The sequence below is a fragment of the Manacus vitellinus genome, unplaced genomic scaffold (assembly GCF_001715985.3).
Source record: "Manacus vitellinus isolate BGI_N305 unplaced genomic scaffold, ASM171598v3 scaffold_3_pilon, whole genome shotgun sequence".
NCBI lineage: Eukaryota > Metazoa > Chordata > Aves > Passeriformes > Pipridae > Manacus > Manacus vitellinus.
The window spans coordinates 5,564,769-5,590,460 of NW_021940535.1; the positions used below are offsets into that span (position 1 = coordinate 5,564,769).

At 35.7% G+C, this 25,692-nt stretch overlaps 1 protein-coding gene across 1 annotated transcript in view; it reads left to right on the forward strand.

Annotated features, from left to right (window-relative positions):
* The window catches only part of CNTNAP2 (contactin associated protein like 2), a 1,004,683-nt gene that overhangs the window by 835,566 nt on the left and 143,425 nt on the right, over positions 1-25,692 (forward strand). Inside the window, exon 15 of the mRNA XM_018075661.2 lies at positions 7,794-7,921. Coding sequence (XP_017931150.2) covers positions 7,794-7,921 — 128 coding nt within the window. The remainder of the gene's footprint in view (positions 1-7,793; positions 7,922-25,692) is intronic.

Below are 25,692 nucleotides of genomic sequence, written 5' to 3' on the forward strand. Positions count from 1 at the left end.
ACTGCCAATTCTACTCCTAGACTGTTTCCCTAAGCATCACATTTACATATCTTTTGTATACCTTCAGGGATGGTGGCTCCACCAGCCTGTTCAAGTATTTGGCAATGCTTTTTGTGAAGAAATTTTTCCTGGTCTCCAATCTAAACCTCCTCTGACGCAATTTGAGGCCATTTTCTCTTGTCCTAAAGCTTGTTACTTGGAAGAAGAGACCTACACCCACCTTGCTATCACCTCCTTTCAGATAGTTGTAGAAAGTGGTAGTCTCCCCAAGCCTGTTGTTCTCCAGGCTAAACACCCCCAGCACCCTCAGCTTCTCCAAGGTATGATCAATATAAATCTTTTCCCAAAATATTTGGTGTCAAAACTACACAAGCAACTGAAGATGTGACCTAAGTCACGGAACCCTTATGTTCCCCACGGTGCCTGTATGTGAGGCATAGATTGGTTGTATGAGGTATGAGCACAGATGTGATGTAAAGATGAACACTATAGGAAGTTCTGGTGAAAGGGTAGGAGTAATGGTAGATGTTTATACTATTGGGTTTTACTGAAATTTTCTAGATGCAGTAAGTCTCACGCTTCTTTCAGTTTTCTGGACCAAATTCAACACTAAGTTGTGCACTTCAGTACCTTATTGAACTCAACAGGCATATAGGGGCTGAAGCTAGAATTAATTATAGTCATCTGTTATTTTGTCATACCATAGTCAATTATTTTTTTAGGTCTTTCAGTCATACAAAATAAAACTGTCAAAGTTGTCAAGAACTCCAAGAAATGAAGCCTCCGAGCTGCTGCTGTATTTCTTCCAATACAGATCCTTGTGCCTTAAAAGTCCTGCCAGAAATATATTTGGTCTGATAGTTGATAGGATATGATCCAAAGGCTTGTGGCTAGTCAGTAGAAGAGATAATTGCAAAGAATTAATAATTTATCTGCATAGATCTTGCAACAGTATATTCAGAACTGCAGATATTAAAAACACGCATTTTGTTAGATTACTGCTTCTAGTGTGCACGCAGTAAAATGTTACCATTACTATAGTGCATTCAGATGTAGAAAAGTATGATTAAAATGCTTAGTGTTTTAAATTAGACAATTTTTTAAACAGGTGGTAATACTCAGTACCGTTCTTCATGATTTTCTTCCCTCTGAGCTAAGATAGCTTGTTGTTTCATGGGAAGGTTCAGCATCCGTGAATGGATCATGGAATAAATGCAGGTTTCTCTTTGTCAAAGTGATATAGGAAGACAGACATTTAACTTTCTGGGCCATATTGAATAGCTGAATAGCACATTTATTTTATTGTCCTTCAATTGATTACACCTGTTCAGAACAGAATTTTCTTATTTCTCTGTGGAAAAAGCATTTAAAACTTTATAAGAATGACTAGAAAGCTTTTTTGGCATTGTTAATTGCAGGTTATTTTTAATACTTTTATAAACAATTATTTTTCAAAAGAACTTTCAAATTTAAAATATTTTGAGATCAAAGTATCATACCGGTTTTAAATGCCAAATTAAATTGAACTAACAAAAAAAAATTTGTTTGAGCAAGCTGTCTGCCCTTTCCAATGTCAATTTTCCTTAGAAAAGTCCCATATCATCTGTTTTCAGCTCTACATTCACAGGAGGACTTTCTTTACTTGACTTCAGCTGAATCTCAAGTAATCTTGTCTCTGTAATCACACAAAGTGGAAGGGGCATCCCAGTTCAGCCTTTCTCCTAAAGGACATGTCACCTATGTTCCCTGACTTACTTTAAAAAAATTGAAAATGAGACAAAAAATTAATGAAATTGCTGACAGATGCAAAGATCAATTACAGCATGGTAGGATTCCTAGACCTCATTCTTAAAATATCTTCATATAGAAATAAGAAAAATTAACAGTCAAGTCAGAGGAGTTGCTGGACCTCAGAAGAAGAGATCCCTAGATTTCTTTTCTTTCTTGGAAAGAACACTAAAGAAATGAAGTTTGTAAGAGGAACTGCTCTGCTTGAAGGAAACACTTTCTGTCTCCATTGTTTTGTTGAAAGGAGAGTATGAGCAAATACTCAGAAAAGGCAGATTTTTCCCTGAAATTGATCCATATTGTTCAAAAGAAACCAGAACTCCATTTGCTATGTCCATTATTCACCTTTTGCTGTGGTTATTCAGTTTCTTACAAACTCCTATTTGAGAGGAAAGTCAAGAAATTCTTTCAGACAAGAAAACCTATAGAGCCAGTTTCAATTATCTCAATCTTCTTCCTGATGGATTTTTTAAATGAGACACATTTCTTACCAATTTCTCACTGCATCTCACTTCATATCCCTAGTACCCATGGAATTGGGAAGTGTCATGTTAGCATTGGCATATCTTCTGGTCCTCAAGGTTCCTTCAAAAGAGGTTTCTGTGCCTCATCTCTTGCAGGACAGAGAAAAGGGAAGAAATGGAGCAGACTTCCTGTTAACTTCTTAACTCAGAAACTCTCACCAAACTGCTTACACAAATTTCATGAGGATACAGTTTCAGCTTCAGGCACCTTAAATTGTTCACTTCAATCCCACATGCCTGGTCAATGGTTTTTAGACACTGAGTTTAGAAGACTTGGGGTGTTTTAAGGTTTTTGTTTAAAAAAATCAAGATGTTATTAACTTTTTCAAAATAGACATTAGCAAGCTTTTGAATTATAGACTCTATGCTTTACAAAGTAATCATTATCTAATCACTGTTAAAGCATATAATCTACATATAATGTTTATAATTATTTAAATTATTGTCCATTTAATTATGAGGATTTGTGTTATGGGTTTGTGAGATTTGAGAGGTGTACAAAGGAGCAAATTTATTTCCTAATGTTTTAAATTTTAAAGTTTATTCATATTAGAGGTCAGAGAAGGGATAGACTGTGTAAAGTGAAAAAGGAGATCTAAGTCTCAATCCCAGGAAGAAAGCGTGAATTAAACACGTCTTTAAATGGCTAATTTAAACTGCTTACTTTTTCAAAGAAGCTTTGGAGTTCATAAAGTAACTTAAGCAACTCATGCTAAATGGAAATTTTTTGTCCATTGACATTGAGGGTGTCTTAAATTTGTTTGTCATTCTTCTGGTGGAACTATTGGTGAATATGGTGCTTGTTTATTAAATTAATTTAATCTAGTGTATTCAATCCTTTCTAATTTCTAAACAGTGATTACTTATGCATGCTGCACCATCAGCCTCATATCTTTGGTATAACGGATCTTTACTAATAGAATTCAAAGTATGGATTTATGTTAGAAATTTGGGTGCTGGGATTAGATGGTCTTTCACCAAATTGTTTAGATTTGCAGGGGGTGAGTGCTCTCACAAGGAAAAAAATTTATGTGTGCTAGACAAGAAGTTTAACTGCGTTAAGATCAGTCTTTCTTTTGCTGTTAGAAACAACATATTTCATAGGATCTTTTCCTGTCCAGTGCTGGTGTGATAAAAAAAAGAAACAATACAATACAAAACAAGACAAAACAAAAAACCCCACCAAACAAAACCAACAAAAACCCCTTACATTGAGTTATGACCTTCTTTCAGTTTTTATGACCCAGTACAGTAATGAGAAATTTTCCATAATACCCCTTGTCAGACAAATCAAGGGTGAGTCATTAGCTCCAACTTAACGTATAAAGGTATCTGAGGTGACAAGACATGAGAAAGGGACAAGAGAACTGTAAGAATCCCTGAGAACAGCAAAATCAAGTTGAAATAAAAACTTTTGGCCTAGAGTTTATGGTTGGCAGTTTATAATTCCAAAGAGCATGGCCCTGGGTACAAGGTGAATCTAAAAGTATGGCTTTTATACTGCATAGTATGTACGTTAAAAAGTTAGCTAAACTTTATCAAAACATTTCAAGAGTTCTGCTTTAATCCTAGCTTTTGTTCGCCCTTGTTTTTAATCCTGTTAATTAGAGCTTGTATATTTCCAAGTAACTCAATTCCAGATTATTAAATCTGATGCCAAACTTGCATTGTTCATAAAATTATCTGTAATATTAGTTCTTCTTAGCAGTTTTAATATAAATAAAATTCCTGCCAGATATTTTTGGAAGAGAGAAAATACCAATACTTGACACATCTGTATCCTTCACAGTGTTTTTTACAGGCATTCATTTGCAGATAGTGGCTGGACCAAACTCCTTATTCAGATTATGGAAATGCAGGGATTACCACAGCGGTGCTTGCGTAGTAAAAAGCTGGGTCTTGTGAGAGGCGGACAATTATATACTTGAAATGGGCACACTTGGTAGTTTGTGTTCTTCAAACCTCTACTAATAACTAAATAATATGTGTTTAACACTACAGTTTCAATCCAGTAGGTGTTTTATTTGCATTCTCAAAACAATTTCAGTTCCCCAACTAACTAAACCATATCTTTTAAAACTGAGTCCATTCCTACCTGTAGTATGTTCTTTATTTGTTCTTTGTAGGCCTGGACTGATAATTAAATGATGCCTAAGAAAATCAGAGAAGACAAATTACTGCAGTATCAGAAGTCTGGTTGTATTAAATTGTTATATAAACAAATTAATAGTGATACAGAATCTTATCATTACTTTGGATATGTCATTTGCTGATATATGCGTAATGTATTTCTTTTTACATGCCAGAGATTACTTATAAACAGTAAGTAGATGATCATAATCAAAACAATGATAAATCTCCCACTAATATCTGCTATTTTCATTCAAAGGCACCCTGAAGCACTTTGCAGACTGTTATATATAGGAAAAGAAATTAGGAATAGAAAATTACACTGAGATTTCATCAATATCTCCTGGTAATAATTACAGGATTTGATCAGATTCATTCATCTCCCATTTGGCTATTAATAGGAATATGACACACTCTGAATTCAATCTTTATTCTCTTGAGGGGATTTTCTTTGGTGAGGAAAAACTTCAGAGACTTTCTCCACCCTCTTAATGTGCAAAGTCTTTAAATACCGACAGAAGCATTATCACTTGCAGGAATTGAGTGTTCCAGCTGTGATTATTTCTAAGTGTGTAGTACAAAGTCAAGTATAATAACCAGCCTTTGGTTTAAAACTTTTTTGACTTTGTGAGCACTGATTAGTATGTCCAGAGGAACTACAAGTACCTTAGAAAAGCATAACAGAGCCATTCAGTCTCTGAATCTATTTATCTTATTGGTGCATGTGTGGGCCAAAAATTATCATTGTCCCACTTTTGTTAAGAGGGAAAGAAGGTTCTGCTGGAGAAAAGAAAACACATTTCTCTCGACTCTTAGTCCAGTATCCTAGCCCCCAATAGTTTCAGAGCAGGGTAAAATGCATTCACTACAGTGATGAGACAAGTAAGCAATTACCAAAAATTAAAGCTATTTCTGAAAAGAACTCTGACATTTAGTTTTATTGGCATGGCAATAGTTTTTAAAGTGACCATATCACTAAGTGCATAAGTAAAATATTAAAATGAGTAGAAACGTGTTCAGAAAAGAGGGAGAAAATTGTTACTGCTCCTTTTTTTTTTCCTTCAAAGAAGGTTAAAGCTATTGGTGACAGGAAAAGTGCTGCCCTTTAACATCCTTATTTGGACCTGAAATATTAACTCTTTTTGTGAGAAAGGAAAGAAAGAAGAGAAATGCCAATAGTTTTCTTTTTACCATTCTTTGAAGAATTCCTTATTTTAAATAGATATGTCCAACTTTAAAGCATTTTTTGAAAGAATAAAAATCAGCAGAGAAAGCCGGTCTCAGAGGAAAACCTCAGAAAGAGTAAAGTGATGACCTACATTTATCCTCTATTAGAAGGGAGTGGGTCCCATGGATGCAGTCTTTAACAGCGATGAAGATTAGGTCTACATACCTGGCTTTGTTATTCACTTTTTTCTTTCCTAAATGGAAAGTCCTTTAATCTTTCTTTTCTTACATTGCTTGTCTCCAAATTGATGAAAAGGATACCTTTATAAAGGGCATGGCAATCTGTGGATGAAAAGTACTGTGCTACAAGCTAGCACAATCTGCAGGATCTCCATTTTCCTACCATTCTAGCAATCTCCTGTAGCAACCTCACCATAATAACACCTGGTATAGCTGTGTCAAAGCAAAGAGGGTTAATGATCTCAGCAATACAAAGGGTCATATAATACAAAGGGGAAAGGCAGGTTCTCTGAAGGGGAAGAACATACAAATTAAGGAAAACAGTCATCTGCTATTTGAAAAACTCTAGTAATTAAATGTCTAATTACTCTCTTCATCACAGGGAACAAACACAAGTTCCGATGAACCGTTGTTCGAAAATGTGATGGTTATTTTCTTAATTACTTTAGTCATGCTTTTTTTAAAAAGAATGTCATGCCTTCCATTCCTTCAGATGGACCCAGTAAGGATGATAACAGGAGATACTACAGGAAAACACTACTGTGCTACTGGAAGACACTGATCATTACCACAGATCATGCAGATCCCTGCTGTGCTGCCCATTTATTAGCAATATAGTGAGTCAGATCTTGGAGTCATCCAAGTTAGGGATGAAAAAGACTTTCATTTTCCCCAAATCATTACAAGTTCCTGGTTATAGTCATACTGTGTGGTTTAGTTAGCTTTTCTGGATCCTGAATTCATCCTTCATCTTATGGTATTTTTGAACAAAGGAATTGATTTTTTTAGATCAAAAAGTTGCTTACTTTAGATACTCAATTACATGGCAGGATAGAGCTAAAAGGAAAGAGGGAGGGGAGGGAAAGAGATAAATAGATGGATTTCTTTTTCTCCCTCTTGCTTTTTTTTGTGTCAAAAAGTATAGTCCTAAGATTATGCATGGGGCATTTTTTCCTATGTGGATAGTTTAGCTTCCTATGCGTGTGTTTTTATCAAAAAAACAAAACCAAAAAAAAACAAAAGCCAGCCCAAACAAAACAGAACAAAGATCATAAACCAACAACAACAAGAAAAAGAAAAAAACAACCACCAAAACCACAAACACACACACAAAAAAAAAAACCAGCTGAGAAATAGAGTACCTAATTAAATTTGGTTTATTTCATTTTCTGTCAGGAAGAAACAGCATTCAGCAAGCCAGCTGAATTCAGCTCTTGAAATAATAAAGGAAAAATGTTGTAATAGTTGTAACTAGTGATTTGGTCTAGGCATGGAAAAGCACTAGGTTTCTTGCTGCAGTTGAAATGAGGAGCTTTAAGACATGACTATAAATTGAATTCCAGTGATCTTGCTAACTAAAATGGGGTTTGAGCCGTATACTCACAGTTAGATTCACAAGTTTTTTTTAATTTAGGCACTTACTATTAGAAATAACAGGGCCTAGATAAGAAGCCTGTTGAGATAACTAGTCTTTAATTTCTCTTTTTTTAACATAACAATAGAAATGTTAAATATACAGGAAGCACTGTTTGGTTGATATGCAGAGGTTGTATTGTTAGGATAGTAACTGGCAGGAACTAGATTAAAACAGATACATTTCTAGGATGCATAAGGATTTTTCTCCCTTTCAGAAGTCAAGGAGATCTGCAGCAAAGTGATCAAGTACTCACTCCAGCCCAGCTGAGTCCAGGATTGGCCAGAAAGCAAGCAGCTACTCTGAATGTGTTCCTTGTAGCTGCTATCCATCTTTTTTTCCAGTGAACAGGCAGTGTTACTGGTCAAACTGATGTAATTTCAGACAGCTTTTTAGACAGTAACAGTGTACTGATGTAATTACTGCATACCTATTCTTTTGGTGCTTAGACTGGTGAACAATAATAATAATCAAGGAAAATAATTTAATACACTTCACAGTGGCTTTCTTTTTCTCTCTGTGTAATTCAGGAGAAAAGACACTGGAATGTTGTCATACAAAGAGCACCTACCAGTGAGTCAGGTAGTCGTCGGAGATGTTGACCGGCCTGGGTCTGAAGCCAAGGTGTCTGTGGGTCCCGTGCGCTGTCAAGGAGATCGTAAGTTGTCTGATTTTCTTCTACTTCTTCTACTCCTGGGTAGAAGCTAATTTGAATAGTGGTAACTTTGTAGACACCCTATGCAAATTTAGAGAAGTGGCAGCCTACTCAAGAGACCTTTTCCTATGAAAGCATGATGTGATTTGAGAAATTTTGTCAATGAAATACGCATATAGTGGCTTATCTTTGCATTTAAAACATTTATATTTGTCTTTATTTTATGGTTAATGTAGCAACTTTGATTACTCAACTAGGTTTATGTAGATATGTGCAGTAATACAGATTGCATAAGAATATCTCTCAACACCTGTGCTTCTGTTGGGTGCTCTTGTCAGTGTCATTACCATTGCTAAGCATATCATTGTAAACTATGTTATATAAATAGTAGCATGATGGCAAAACTTACTACTGTAAACTCTGTTTACAGGTGTAAAAATTTTGACAAGATTGTTATCAAATGGTAACTGTATCAAGTCTAGATGTTTCCTGGTAAAGCACTGGGAGTTTTTGGTAGTAGTCTCTGATTTTCAGGCTGAGTGCTGATACAAGATGCATATTCTCCAGTCTGATCAGCAGATGATAGAGTAAATCAGTATAATGGATAAATTTCCACTTCACGCACAAAAAAAAGGTTGAGAAGCAGTGAGAAGGATTGTACTTTTCATTCAATCTGTTTTATATTTCAGGAGGTGAAATTCACCACCAAAGGCAGAGCAACAGCTTAAGGCCCTTCTAAATCACACTTCAAAAATTTAAGCTTTGTGCAGCTGGCACACATATTATATTTGTCCTCCGTGTTTGAAGGTCATTCCATTATAGGAGGTGCAGAAAGGAAAGTTGCCTGATTTAATTTAAAATAACTGATATTTGCATGGTCTATAAAGAATACAAAACCCATCTGCAGATGCTGGTAAAGAGTACTATAAATCAGCCTATAAGATTGCAGTGATGGAAATATTGAAAGGGTTGGCATAACACCTGCAGATTGGTTAGAACAACCTGGCTCTAAGTGGCACCTAACACTGCACAACAGGGATGAGTATGGTTGTCCTTCCTCTTCTGCCCTTTTACAGATACATGTTTTCTATCTGCACGTTTCTAAGTACTTTGCAAAGGAGGTCAGTATCGTTATCTCTGCCTTAAGCTAAAGTAATTAATCCCAACTGAGAGGAAATCACATACTCAGAGTCATCCTGCAGGACAAGTACAAATGAGAGCTTTCTGTGTCCCAGTCCAGTGCCTCAAAACCTTAGGCCATTGCTTGGTGATAGAACTGAATGTGTTTTGCCTCTTTTTCTGTTTATGGTCTTTCTGGGCTGCGCAAATGATCCCTCCAGCTTTTGTTTATGAATCTGTTGCCTAATGAACAGAAACAAATATCATGGGATGTTTGCAAGCTTTCACATCATCTATTTGTTGCTTGTATTTAGGGTATTTGACTAATCACAGGTCAGTTTGTGTTTGTGTCTCAGCTATGTTTGATAAACATAGGCTCTTACAACTGATGATAAAGAAATAACAAATAGCATTTTTCTTGCATCTGTATTCCTCTTATTCTGAATCTGAGTGCTTCCAGAAATATCAGTCTCTAAAATGTGAGCCATTTCTAAATATTAGTATAAATGAAACCTCATTTGAGCAGGCAATAGCCTTTATTAGAGTGTGACTGTGTGACACAGCCATTTGGGAAACTGAAGGGGTGTCTTCCTAACATCCCGATTAATTTAATTTTCTCTATGAACTTTACAGAAATGATTTGTAGTTTCAAAGAAACTTTGCCTATGAATAAATTTTAATTTATTTCCATGACCATATATTATTCTCAAAAAGCTGTTATAAGTTTTCTTACAGGAGATAATATAAACCCCAGCCCTTTGCAGTTAGTAAAAGCTCCCATTTTATATTCTCAGTGCATTTACTAAGCATTTCCCTTTGTATTCTTTCTTGAAAATATACAACAGCTCCTGTACCCCAAATACTACTGTCTCACCTTTTGGAAAACAAGGTTTGTGCCCTAAGGAAATTTCTAAAATTTAAAACTGTACACTTGTTCTAAATTAGAAGAAAGATCTGAAGTGCTTAATTTCTGGGAAAGGATTAAAAAAAAAAAAAAACAAAAAAAAAACTGAACAAACACCACAAACCAATTGATTTTTTTTTTCATAAATTACATGCATCAAAACCAACATTACTACTAGAGATGTTGAGTCTTGTCACAGCACAGTTCATATGTTCAGTTCAGTTGCATGTGTAAATGAAATTCAGTTACAGTAATGAAGACTGGCAAAGAAATGCAGATTTTTGGTCTGCTTAGAAGGAAGGTGGAAAAGGTAAGAGTGCCTAACCAATCAAACAAAAATTTACCTATTTGGAACAATTTCTCATTGTGGTCACAGAATCTGCCAGTACTGTGACAACTTATATCACAGTAAATGAGGCCTTGGATGACATATCCAAGATGTCTCTTTCCCATTTGCTGTCTTAGTGCTGAGGTATGCTTTCTAAGTATCTAATGATTTTTCTAAGTAATGATCTCCCAGAAAAGAAGAGTTATCCAATTTTATGAAGAACGAGTGCATAACCAGGATATGAATTTGGTAGGGCTTTTTGGCACTGTATTGCAATGATCCAAAGATCAAGCAGAGATTTTGAGCAAATGTCAAGTCTACCCAGATTTAAAGCAAAACTGTCCTTCCTGACCACTGCTGTGTGAACATTGTACTTACAGAATGGCAGTGGTACTTTATCAGCAGAGTTGCAAGATCCTCTAAACTTGAACTGGAATTAAAAGTGTAAACAGTGAAAATCAGCCCTGAGACTCCATAGTAATACTGGATAAGGAAGGGAACTACTCTTGTTTTCCCTCAAGTGAGGGTGTTCTGTGTAGAATCTAGAAAAAAAGGCCAACATAGTACCACTAATTAATCATCTTTACTTTTCATGTAACTTAGAGACACTGATTAAAATCACTTTACAGAACCTATTGCAGTTGTACTAATACTTATGCAATAGGACCTAAACTCCTCAGCCCCCCTGCATTTAGCCTTGGCCAACCAGTAATAGAAAGGCCTTTTCCATCTCTTTATGTTATTCCACTGTAATGCAAAGGGGCACCTTGAGCCTTCTCCCTTTAGAGAAATACACAAGTATGTTGAGGGTTTTTTCCTGTCTAAGCTCAGCCTGAGGTGGTAGATGTAGGCTGCAAAAATGGATCTGGTAATTTCTTTTGAAACCAAACTAAAGAGCTTAGCTTACTGTGTTTGGGCTATTGTTGCAGAGATTTCATCAATAATCATATTGAATCAAAATTACTTTTGTGACTTCTGGCACCTTCTCAAGATTTTTTTTCATTCCCTCTGGGAAAATACCAGTGTTCACAAAGCTCCTATATTTGTAACCTGCTAAGAGTATCCTTTTCCCAAGGACTTCCAAAGATTTTGATTTGAGTCTGCTGTTTATAAGCCCAGAGGGGAATAGACTGACTATTCTGCTCTAGATTTGCTTTTCTCCTTGAGTCTATTTTCTTTTTGTCCCATTTCCACTATAATGAAGACAGAATTTGAGGGGGAGATGCCTTTTACACAGCTCAGATTTATGGGGTTTTTCCATCTCCTCTACTGTTCCGTTTTTATCTTCCCAGTAAGACTTTGATTTCCGAGCCATGAATCATTTTTTTGTGTTTCACTTCTATTATCTTTAATCTTCAAAACGTGGAGGACGAAGCCCCTGCATTGACTCTGGTTCTTTCTAAGCTAGGTTTTCATGAAGACCTCTATCAGCAGTGTTCATGTAGAAACTTCAGTGACAGACCAAAAATGTCTGACAGCTGACAGAAATTCAGGGGCAAATCAAAACGCGTTTCTTACATCGGTGCATTGATTTTGTTTGTGCATGTGTGCCTATGACTCTGTGTGTGTGTTCTCAGGGGAAGTAAACCTCAAGTTTTTTTGTTCAGTGATTTTGACAATGACTCATCATTAGTGCTTTCATTACTTGGTGCTTTGTTTCTTTCACTTCTAAATATCATTTCTGGCTTTACTCTTGTACTTCCTTTTAGAATGTTCCATCTGAGTTGGTTTATTTATTCAAACGGTGGTTCAGACCTGAGCATTTTTTGTGACTCTGGGTTTGTATTAAAACCACTCTATAGTTATCTAATCCAGACAGCCACTGCCAGGGTCAGTGCTTACAGGCAGGTATCCTTGGTAAGGTGTGTTTTTGTATTCCTTAAGTACTTCTTATGCATCACATGTGCAGGTTGGTGACTCAGAATTGTTACTTGTGGTGAAAATAAATTTACCGTTTCATGTGCATGCTTAGTCCATTTTCACTATATTGTAAATTAAGGACACTTTCAACATCCTGAGCTTATTTTTCGGTGGTACCACCTGAGTTTCAGGAAAAAATAGCACACATTAAACCTATGAACAAGGTCAATTCTCTAGTAGGTTATGCAATGTGTTGTCAGTCAGATCTGTAGTGATGTTACTGTTACATACATAGGTAAGGTAAGCTGGAGAATATCTCAGAAAACAAACAAACTAAAAACAAGCTATTTGAATTATTAGAAGATCCACCTATAATTTCAGTAGAAACTATTTACTCCTACTGTTTTTTAGACAACATTCTAGTAATACAGTGACTCAACTTACAGATTAATGGAAGTGAAAACACTGTATCAAATGAAAATTAACATCAATGAAACCTCCTACCAAAAACTAAGACCTGAGTGCTTGAAGAAAAATAAAAAAAATTCAGGGTTTGAAACTTCTGAAGCAACGATTCCACAAGATGCTTGTGTGATGGGATTACTTATCTGAAATTTAGGTAATTCCTATCTGACATGTTAATTACTTCTCTGACATTCAGGTTAGAAAACCAATTAAAATCTCTGCATTTTTCTATATTTCTCTTTTTTTTTCCTTGCATTGCTAGATATATCTATACACTTTTATGTTTTTAATTTCCTATGGCTTTCAAATCAATTGTGATAAGTTCATTAGAGTAAATACAGATCAAAACTTGATCAATGTAAAAGTTTAATTTTTTTCCCCCAGTAACTGTAGCTGCCTTCAGTACACATGAATATTTGTCTGCTGAATTTCCACATCTATTACCCCAACATGTCTTTATGTGCTGCACTGGATTGCACATTGTGCAATTCAAGTGGAATACAGATTCATCCAAAGAACACCAAGACATTGTGCTCACTGCTTATTTCAGTCATTTATTTCAGTGCTATCAGCAAAACAGGAGAGACAAAAGTTTCCTTCCAATAAAAGCACTCCAACAACCAAGAAGTACTATTTCAGACTGATTTGATTTTTTCAGCGGATTTTGTTGATAAAACAACAGTCTTCACTTAGGATTTGGGTAGGGATCACCCACTTTAGTTAATCGAACCACTGTAATTGTTCTTCATATGCAATTGTTTTCCTCAGAACCCAGGAGAAAAAAAATGACCCACTAGGTCATTTTTCTACAATTTTTTTTAAGTGAACAAATCCACTCTTTTCCAGTTGTTCGATATCTGATTTAAATAATGTCATTTCCCTTTCTTAAGTCTACCATTTTCCCTTCACCTTTAACCCTATTTCATGCTGCATAATTAACTTTTCCTGTGAAGTTTAATGAGAGTTTGTCTTCCTCTTCGTGCAGAAATGTTTTCTCCAGCAAGCAGTGCTTGAATACCCTCCTACAGAGTCTTTATATTTCTAAGAGAACTCTTTATTTTGTCACCTCCCAGGAAAACACATTGTGGCTGAATGTCTCATTCAAGCATAGGCTGTTTCTGGCCATTTGAATAAAATTTTGTCTGTCCTGAAAACAGGAGCTGGAAAACTTCCATTGTTCATATGAATTTAGGGCATCTCTGTCATGCTGAAATATGCCAAGGAATTTAAAGATGGACATAGGATAACATATTTCCCCTTGTGGCTTCTTTTACATGTGTTCTCATATCCTTCCTGAGCAGCAAAGTGCTCCAAGTGCTGGTCTTTGGCTGGTACCTTTGTCATCCTTTTTAATTTGCTATCAATTCTCAGAAGCCCTATAATTACAGTCAAAAATTATTCTCTGATGTCAGACATCAAAAATCTTTGAGTATCATGTATAACTTACTGTTATGTAAGTTTTCAACAAGATAAGCTCTACCTTATATGATCCATGGCGGACAGTATCAAAATGAGAAGACATAATGTCTCTGAAATTGCAAATCAGCTTGGAATTGTCTTGAGGTTTGGGGGATGGGGAGTGGTAGGCAGTGCGAGCAGCATTCAAACATGTATGGTTGGAATTATTTAAGTTCCAAAAATATTTTCTTATTTTGTGATAATACTTAATCTTGGCTAATCATTCCAGATTCTTTTCTGCTACTCCTTTCTATTTGAACAACAGGAGACATTTTGGCCTAGATATTTGGGAGAAATTAGTCTCTAGAGCACTCTAAGATTCATTGAGAGCTCTTTCTACATGCCACCCTGAATGTAAGGTTTCTTTTATATTATCTCAAAAACCCACAAGGAATTGGTAAGAATAATGATTTATAAGCTGCTAACACTTCTACAGTAAATCGCCTTTTTCTGAGGTTTATGACATGGCCATAAAATTCTCTTTCAGTTCAAACTTTGTATACAAGTGTATTCATGGCATACATACTTGTAGAGTGATACAGTTTTAACATAGAATCATATTGACTCATGGGTTACATATGAATATTTTCTAATGTATCCCACTCATTTTCAGGTTTTGTTCTGTTTCCTTTCTGAAAGCAAACCCTACTCCTCTCACAGAGTGGGAAGTACAGATCACTTAAAATTTAGCCATTGACCTATTGGACACGTCTTTTTACGTCTGGCTGAAGCAACAGGATACCTGCAAATAATGCAAGGGAAAAAAGGAAAAGTAGAATCAAAAATATGATGTAGGCACATTAGGAAAAACTGTGTCCCTTACAGTTTGTACCATATGTACATCAGTAACCCAAAATAAAAAGGAGAAAAGAAAAAAAAAAGACCTTTATATGGACCTAATATTGTTAGAATATATGGAAAAGAAATCATTTTAACTGCAAGCATTGATTCTTGATGCAGTTTGACCCCTTTGTTTTTAATCCTTTTCCATCTTTGCTAAGATCTGGTAGGGTCTGGATGCTTGGTTCAAAAGAGTGAGATTTATGACACTTTTGCCTAGTACCTGGTAGTGTATGAAAGCATTATAGATTATCCTGTCATTCAGTGTGTATTTTCATTATGAATGCAATTTACATTGTTGGAGATTTTTCCTTAAGGTTATGAAGGTAGTATGCTCTGAGTATCTGTTTTGAGGGGAAATGTATTTCAGCCTGTTCATTTTTACTTTCCTCTCAGTTACTTTTTCTGCGTACTCTCTACTGTCTTTTAAAATGAAAGTTACATCTGTTTTACATGTATATGGAATTTAGGTAGGAGGAATAACAGAATTCCACAATTTATATCTCCGTACTTCCAAGATTCATCAAGTGTAAACCAGACAGTAAACTCAGTTTAAGATAGGAATAGACCTGTCTATTACTAATAAATTCTCATATGCATTCAATTCTACCTAAATGTATATGTTGGTATAAGCTACAGAAGATAGTTCATTCAAAAATCAATGAACTAATAAATTTTACTCATTTTACATATTTGCTGTAGTAATGAAAACATATGGCAATTGATGCCCATAGTCAATTCTCCAGCTGACCATAAAATAAAAAAATAGTGAAATTCCATAGGGGAGTTATGAGCTTTATGTTTCAGAGATACAGAATTCAAATACAATTAAGAGCTAATTTTATTCAAATTCTCCTCATTATTATGATTATATCACAGTTAATTCTACCTTCTTTCATGAAAAAAAAGAAGTATCTGAAGAATTTCATGTAAAGTATTGTCTCTTGATTCCTGGGGAATTTAAGCAAGAGTCGTTAGTCTGATAGATGACATACAGTAGCTGATCATATTAAACTCAAATCCTCTTAAAGTTATGCTTTAATTATAATTTCAAACATTTTACTATCTTTGTGACTATAATGTATATTACTATCTTATCACTTCTTACCTACAGCAAAGTAAGAATAGCAATGGTGCAGGGTACAAAATCCAAGAATAAAAAGATGAAAGAATTCCCACAGTGTATAGAGAAGTGATGAGAAGGAGATGTCAGTAAAGCAATAAGGAACTAGGAGAACCTGTGACTAAACTGAGGATTGAGAAGTTGCTGGAATCCTGTCAACTACACCTACAAATTTACAGCCACCTTTAAATTTCACCCCATAAGTCTGAGTAATGTTAGAAATTAGGTACAATATGGGGGGAATTATCTATATTCATTTTTTAGGTTGAACTCTTTCTCACTTTAATTCTTTTGGCCTGCATGTTCCTGCAGCACTGACTGACATTTTAAAGAGCAGAAAGAACGGAAAAAGGCGAAAAATGATTGAAGGTGAGGTAGAGTGAGGTGAGTCTCATTTATTGCTATGTGTAAGTTATGCAAATTCAGTCTCATTTAGACATAGGTAAGTGAGTGGCAGTAGGATGGAGGATATCCAGTTATAACGGGGTTTGTCTAACCTCGCAGCACCCAATACCTGGCACACAACACAAACTATCTCAGTAACACTAAAAAGTGTTCAACCACCAAGATGGAGAAACTAATAAGAAAAAATTAGAGACCTTTAATGCTCATTAAACTTGCACCATTGATCTCTGTACTAGGGAGCCAAGCTAACTCTAATTATGTCTCAATACAAGCATATACAATAGTTGAACCTCTTCTCCCCTGTGATTGGATAAAAAGGAAGGTCAGGGATGTATTATTCCACAGTCACAGCTGCTCTTCATAATGATTTCTCATTCCACCAGCTACTCTCCCCATCCTTTAATTATAGGGCTGAATTCTGACAGCTTTTGTTCAAAAGCTTTCCATCATCAAGTCATATCATATTTATATATGCAGTATTTGGTATTTATATCATGTCCCACTCAGTTCTTACCAGGATTTTTGAAGGAATGTAACCTGTTCCTTCTCTCTCAATGAAGCAGGTCATTCTAGATTTTTATGTAGAAGTACAATGTGGTTCCCAGAGGAACAACTTTAATAGGTATTGACACAGGATTGCAAAGTTGTGCATTTTTGGCTCTGAACTGGTGAAAGGGAATATAGCAATAGTTTGAGAGAAGTAGAATAGGCATGTGAAAAATTAACCTCCCATTTCTTTTCTCTGATCTATTTTTTAATGTCTTTTTTTTGACCTTTGTCTTCTATGGAAAAACTTGCAAATGTGGGGTGGAAAGGGCTAGAAAACCATAAGAGAAATATGAAGAATTGCCTACTTACTCCCTTTTCCAATGATAATACCATGGATAACTTCCCCTGTTAAATTTCCAAGTTTGAATATGCTGTGTTTCAAATTACTGTTGCAACCTGTGTAGTGCCATAGATTCAGTATTTAGAGAGCAGATTTCAGAAGAAAGGTTGCAATTCCTCTTCCTTCTTCCTCCTTTCTCTGTTTAAAACTTACCTTTTGTGAAGTACCAATTTGGTTCTTCAAGGCAAACAAAGAAGAAACTTGAAAATGCTGATAATTTGTCAGGGTTTTAATTTTGAATCAGGTCAGATAGAATTAAAAAGAGATGAGGGGGAAATCCTTTACTTTACAAAATTGTATTTTTTTCCCTTATTAAAGCAATTTATATCCATTCTATCCTTTTGCTGTTAGGAGCTTACAGTAATCTACTTCGAAGGTATTAGCTAAGCTTGCAGAATCATGAAGCTTTCAACTTTACAATATTAAGCAGCAAATTCTAACATTTTTATAAGCCTGTATTTCAACTCTCATCTGTGAAGAATCATCTCCACATCTGATTTGGTCTAATTCAGAGGAGCAATATTTTTCCTGAGAACAGCTTTCAAAGAAGCAGTTATGGAAAGAGAGCCAATAGTGACTTATAGTTTCAAAATCTTTTCTTTAGCCAATCAATTTCCAACATGCACACTATATCTATATTTTGTTATTTACCCCTGGTTTCATGAACTCCTGCTGATGGAAAAATTCTGCCTTATCACTGCAAATAATTCTGTTTTTGAAAACTGAGGAACTAAATCAGTGTAAATCAATTATTATACCCAGACCACGGTTCATGTATCTCTGTTCCATTCACTTGGCTATCATTTATTTTAGGTTTGCTATTATAAGGTTAAATTAAAAGAATTTATTGTTATGAATTGTTATTGTGCCTTCATATTTCAGATGCAGACAGAAGTAAATTTGATCCACAGTTGGCAGAATACCTTCCAGGAAAGTTAAGATGCTACCAAAAATGTACTAGAAAAGGGATTTTCCCAGGAAATTGTTTAAGTTCCCATCTGAAGAGGAGAGAAAATTCTCAGAAACTCTTACCATATAAGCTCTGAAAAACATAAGAAGTCATTTGAAACAGAACAAGTTGGTTATCCAGTTCATTTTCCATTGATGGAAGGACATAATTTTGACTTTGACCTTCAACATTTTACAAAAGAGCTTTTTCATCATTGTTTAACTATATTTCATGAATGAAGCTTTGAACTAAAAGGTTGTTTAATATGTCCAAAACAGAGTAAAATTTTCAAAGCAACCAGGTCAGTGTAGTTACATTTCATTAATGCTTTCAAGAAACTTTCTATTTCCTTCAAAACCTCCTAAAGCTTCAGCTTTTTCTGACAATGACAAGGTTTTCTTAGAAAACTAAACTAAATGAAATATTTGCTTCATGGGAGGGACACTCCTTCTTTCTTTTCTTTAAAAGCAAATTCCCTATGCTGAGATAGAGACTTTGAGTTTTCACTTTTTTTAAACTAAAACTAAACATTCTTGCAGTAGCTTCAGTCCTGCTTAAATTATAGTGTGACTAACTGATATTTTACCTATCTTTATTATGAAATTTGTCTCTGTATAGCACCATATAGAGAGAGCTCTTTCCTATTTGCTGTACACACACTGTATTTCAGGTGGTTAATCAGATTGTCCTCCATAATACCATTAGGCAACTTTGGGATCCCAGAAGGACAGCCAGTCATTAAATAAAAACAACAACATCAAACACAACAATAACACAATATTTCAAAAACAAAATTCTCTATGTAAATTGCTTTACGTCTTTCTAGCAAAACATTAAAATCTCAAAGATCATAAAATGTAAGATATTTTGCAAGTGCTTCTGAGCTCAGCTGAAAGAATAGGGCTTACAGTAATAAGGTAATTTAAACTGGAAGGGACCTACGGAGGTCATTCAGTCCAATCTCCTACTCAAAGCAGGACTAACTCCAAACACAAATCCAGTTACTTAGGGTTTTTTCTATTAATTTTACAGACATTTCTAAGGATGCCATCTCTCTGGACAACCTCTTCCAGTGCTCAACCACTCCAACTGTGAAAGCATTTTCCTTATATCCAGTAGGAATTTTCTATGTTGCAATTTGTAACTATTTTCTCTGAATCTTTTGCTTAGCACCTCTGAGAATAGCTTGAAATATCTCTTTCACTAGAACTATCCATCAGGCAGTGAAAGCAATAATTACCGCCCCTCCAAGCCTTTCTTGGGATAAGCAAACTCAGTTCCCTCAGACTCTCCTCACACTTCACATGTTTCAGTCCTCGAATGCTTGTTAAATATATGATACCTTGTGAATCAGGAAAAGGGCAGAGATTGCAAGCTGAGTGTTTTCATAAGTTAAGATCTAAAAGTCAGGTCTTTCCTTGTCCTTGTGAAGGACATGTGGATGTCCTTCCACATGTGGCAGTTCTCTCCAACTGCTACCACCCATATAGCCAAGCAGCTAAGAGACCTCAGCATGCTTCTTTTATGTCTGTCTAACAATCACAAATATATAGTGTTCATTGGAAGGGAATATAAACACCAAAGTATTATCCAGTTCCTTCGTGACCTTCAAGCTGATAGACATCCTAACAAACTAGAGACCCAAGGATATATAGCAGGAGCTGCATTGCCTACCTCCACCAATTCTCCTGGAATCACTTCCATAAACTTGCCAAAATCCTAATAATCCCTAGATTACTAGCTCAGGCTAGTAATCTCCACTCACATTCAAAAATAAATGAACAAAATTCCAAACCGAGAAAGATACCAAACCAATAGGAAATTGCATATATGCTTAGTGATTTATCAGGAAAGCAAGACAGTGTCCTGCCTTCAAAAAAATACTTTCTGATGTTGAAAGAAAACATAGCATGTAAAGCTATCAGGCTCAATCCATATCAGCCTTATTCTATGCAATTCCATACCTGAAAATAGGGAAAATACTCCATGACTTGTCACACAAAATTTTTTCCTCTGTGAGCTCAATTTGTAAAAACTAAAATTGTTCTTAAATAATATTCAAATGTTTAAGGGAGTCCACCTGTAGATTTTAATTTTCTGGGCTCCAGGGATTCTGAATTCTGCAGAATGTATTAAATATGCATTAAAGGAAGAACTATTAGATTTGACCCTTTGCTTGAAATCTTTAGAGAAGTGGTGGGTTATGCTGTTATGCTGTAAATTTCTCCCTCCACCTTATTCCTTGTCTGCTCTTTCCTAGTTGTACTCACACTCTTGAAGAGACTTAGGCAAGTAAACATCATCACTTATCACAGAAAGCAAGCCTGGGGCCCTCCACATCTCCTCCCTCTTATTTACACATGAAGAACCAGTAGTTCATAGTGACTGAGCTATGATCAAGGAAATTAAATTCATTAGTAAAACAAGAAACATTCCAGACTTGCACAGCACAGCTTGAAGTACTCAGCTGAGGAACTAATTAAAGACAGATAGCTGAGTGGGTAATGAATAAACACACATTGTGTGGGTAGAAATAGCTAGGACAAATATGTGTACTCCCTGTTATATTTGATGGGAAACGAAATTATCCCATATCCTGAAATAAATTGAACAGTAAGAGCTTTCCTGCAGCTTTTAAGTGCAGACCATCCTTGAGAGTGGGACAGCAGGCAGCAGGATCAGCAAATGCAGACCCTGCAATGGTGCTTTTGCAGCTCTCCAGCCCTCAGGCAGTGTCCTGCTGCCACAAGGGTCTGTGCTGCACGCAGCTATCAGAGAGTAAAAGTAGGCTAAAGCCTGCTGAGTGTATCCTGCATTCTCTGAACATAAGCATAGACCTGTTTGGCCCTGTGAACAAGAGGCTTTGATCGATGTTTTCTTTATGCACCCAGTCCCTTACCCAACACTGTCTGTGCCTCTTCCCTAGTGATACTTCTGTGGGCAGTCATCAGTGTAGAACTCCTTGTACTCCACATCCTGGTGCCAGGGAGTACCCGCTAAGGGTAACCAAAGAGGTGACAGGAAATATCTGCCCATTAACATCAGGTAGCACTGCAGACCTTTAACTTCTCCATTTGAAGAGTAACTCAAAATTTTTCTGCACAGAGAAGATACAAATAGAAGGGATGCCTGTAGCTTTTTAAAGAGTTAATGCTATCTTTTTGTATCAGATTTGTAGATTGTGATATGCTGCACACCAGCCATTTCCAGAGGCTGCTTTTTCACAGCAGTCTGTAAATGAGCAGAGAAAACATTTTTCATGACATAAAGGCAGTCAAAAGAGATATGAGCTTTGAAAACACAGATAGAGAGGAGCTCCTAGGGGAACTCAAATAACCATTTACTAGATGAAAAACAATATTAAGCTCAAGTTAAGTTTGCTAAAGCTTATGATCAAACTGAAAGTTCAATGCACAGTTTTGAAAGCATCAGTGTGATGATAAACCTTACCATCCTAGCCATTGGTGGTACAGATTACTAAACATTTCTATTATATCAAATCATCTATCAGAAGATGGTGTGGCTCGTATAGGAAATATAACTTGCATATTCTTGGTTTTCATGGATGAGGTCAGGAAGAAGGGAAGTCAGTTATATAGTTTAACCTCTCTAAGTCTGTATTTCTGTGCTCACAGGTACTTAGACTTTCAATTTTCCTTGGAGTGTTAAGACCCCTTGTGAAATTTATAAGGGACAGAGAGGCAGAAGGACCCAATCAGTAGAGTTCAGAGAATTGACTGCGCTAATAACCATCTTCTTGGCTTACAGATACCATTGAGACCCTTGTAGCTACTATCTTTGACATTTCTGGAAGCCTTCTAGAGTGAATTCACAATCTCCATGGCTGCAGGCGGCTAAAGATACAAGATATTTTGTTATGCTGTTTGGCACTAGGATCTGTTCTAGTCCTTTCACCCAAGGCGTTTGTTTATTCCAGAATATCTAGGATCCTGAGTTGGCAAAGGTTAAACGGAGCTGAAGTAGCATTCTGGAGACATCCTGTGCTTTGTTTGGTTCCATGAAATGGAGGAAATCTATCACATTGTCAGAAGGGTGATATAAATAACGTGACAATTGAGCATGTGTGCTTCTGGTGGCTTGTGTTCTGGCTTATTTTGTTTCATTTAATATTTTTGAACAACGTATGGAAACAAAGTCCTGATGTTTCTCTGCTGTGGGCAACTAAGGCACTGTCTTACTCCTTGTACCTCTGCATTTATGAAGTCATATGTAGCCCCAATATTCAGCATTAGACTGATCTGGATAGCAGTAAATAGAAGTGATTTCAGACTCCCTCAGACAGATTAAGTTTACCAGGTGTGAATTTAGAATTGATATTGTTGTATATATTGTGGTTTTAACCCTTTGATTATGTTGCTTCCTGCAGCTGCTTCTTCAATTTATAGAAAAGATGCACTCCAGCAAAATTAGTTCTTCCAAAGAATACCTGATATTTCCATTAAGTATTTTTCCTATTCTTAAAAATAAGTTAAGTGCATTTTGCATTACTCATATTTACAGTATTTTAAGTCTTCTTCTATTCCAAAAACAATTTGAAGAAATCTTTGGCCACAAGAATATTTGATTCAAAGCAAATGGACACAGTAGTAACAAGAACTACTGCCAGCTGTAACATCTGATGAATTAGTAATTCCTGGACTACTGCTTTGCAATCTTTTTAAGTAGTTAAAATAGCATACAGGAAATAGGAATAGTATATAGGAAACAATGTAACTGTCATTAAAAGATCAACATTTATGGACAGTTTTCTATGCCAGGATTTTGCATTTGCAACACTAAAGGGCTACCACACTTCCCTCAGGATCAGTTGCATCCTTGTTGCCAGGATCCACAGTGAGAATACTCTCTGTCCAAAATACTCAAATCACTATGCCTTTGAAATAGAGAATGCAGGAAAAAAGACCCTTTACAAGCATAACATGGAAAAATACTAGGCCTCTTAGAGTTGTGGGGTTTTAGGGAGCTTGTTTGTTTGTTGGGGATTTTCTATTTTCTATATTCTGAATTAATTTTCCTGTCTCCTTCTCCCAGGGTTAGTATCTCCCAGAGATACTAATACACAGCTGGAAGCAGAGTGAGGTCAGAAAGAGAACAGCTTCATGTGGTTCAAAAGCATAGTTCGTACCACTGTGCCAGAGCTTGTCCTGTTCTCAGCTTCTCCCATACAGTGAGGGGTCACCTTCACAACTCTCATGTTTTCAGCAGAAGAGACAAAGTCTGGCCATACTATTTCCCCATCAAATCAACTTTCAGTTCATCAGGCATCAGAGATGAGCTGTCTGGGTACAGCTGTGTTAGCCCTGCTGTGCACAGAACTTTTGGAATCCAAATCCCTTTCTTCCAGTGCTGATGTTTAACAATATATTTTAAATAAAAATTTATACTAAAACCGGTTGGAATTCAAATTTTAAGTGGAAATGAAAATCACTGAATGCCATGCTGCTACTTTGCTGTTGCTTGGGATTGGTGAATACATAGAAAAAAATTAGAAGAATGTAATTTGCCTACTTTTATTTTAATGTGGAAAAAATTTAAATGCTAAAAGAAATGCTGTTTCTACTCTGAAAATGTTTCCAGGGTAGTATATGAATTTCATCATACATTGTATAAAGTGTAGATTAAAAAGTATTTTTATTTTTTACATACACAAAATATCCCTGAAACATACCACTCTCAAGTTCAATATGAATTGCAAGATAGAATTCTACAGTATATTCACCATAATACATCCCATGAGCTTTCCAGACTGTTAGCAATATAACAGCTGTAGTTTTCTATTTTTAATTTGTAGTTTTGATCCCAAGGTACTCTGAAACTATGTTTAAAAACATAAACAAGTTTACTTGCTGCTGACTTACAGTGCTGTATTCAACAGCATATAAAAAACAACCACATGAGTATCATGAACTTACTAGAAAAATTTAGGAAGTTAGGTTGCAATTGCACAAATTTTAGCTTTACAACAGATGAACACTACTCTTTCTGGAAACACCTTGTAATTTTCAGTCAACCTTAACAAAGGTAAGTGCAAAAACACTGCTTCGCAAATTATTAATTTGGCATAGGAACTCCTTGTCACAGGACACTAGAGATACTAGTTTTTACACCATTCTTAAAGGGATTGACAAATTCAAGGAGGAAAACAACACACAGAGTTATTAAATATATTGACATTTTTATATCACAGAGTGTTTGAAGTACAGGCCTCTGAAAGTTCAGGAAATCTTGACAGGGAGTATTCCTGTCTGTTTGTCCTGGCATTGTACTCTTCCCTAGACATTCACCACTGTCCTGGCCAGAAGAAAGATGGAGGGACGTTTAGTGTGACATGATGCAGTTATTTTTATCTTCTTAATTTTTACTTCTAAATTCTTACAGGAAAGGTCAGTCCAGACTGCATACCTCAAAGGTAATGATATTGGAACCAGTGCAGCAGAGCAATTAATGGCCATTTTCAACATTAAGCAAATGCTTAAATACCATAATCTAAAATAAAATGTCGTGATTTTGTGAAGTGATAGTAATAATATTATTCTAATTATTTTTAGTAAATTACCAGTACTATATAAATAATAAAAATATAGTCCTTGTCGTGTGTGCCAATAACTTTTCTTTGGCTCATTTAATGATATTCCCAATAGATGGAAAAGTAGAATCTTTATAAAGGAGGAGTATTTTTTTACATAGCTCCCAAAGAATTTATGTATTCAGTTCATATTAGTTCTGTAACATGAGGTAGCTCATGATGCTCACTGATATTTTATCTTGGAACAAGAAAATAAATTAATCTCTGTGTCAGTTTTTAGTGACCTATCAGAAGTAGAGCAATAGCTTAAATGAACAATTTAATTAGTCCTCTCACTATGAATATTTGATCTAAGTTAAGTACCAGGTTGCCTTTCCCTGCTGTTCCTGCTGACAAAGTTAATTTTCTTTTTCAGTTCAAACTCAGTGACAGACAGCTGCATTACTCCTAGACAAGGAAAAGCCTACTTTTTATTGATGTAGTTTAAAACATTTATACTTTGAAACACCATAAGACAACATGTAAAGGTGATCTGATGATGGATAACAGCATTGAACTATTCACTTTCAATGAAAATAGATAACATTCAAAGAAATAAATGTATTTAAAATGTATTTAAAACATATTTTGCTCATGCTAATTCACCTCTAAGAAGATTGTGTACCTGAAGAGGGAGTTTTATGCATACGCAGCCACCATTGTTTGCTCTGATGTTCCTACTGGGAAGTTCAAGGATTTTTTTCTTCTTCTAGGGGTGAAGCAAATTACTAAATGATCAGTGAAATCTGTTGTTTGAGTCAGATAATGACCAGAAACTCCATGATCCTAGAAAAACTTTTTTTCATAACGATAAGAATAACAATGGAAATTCAACTTTTTAATATTCC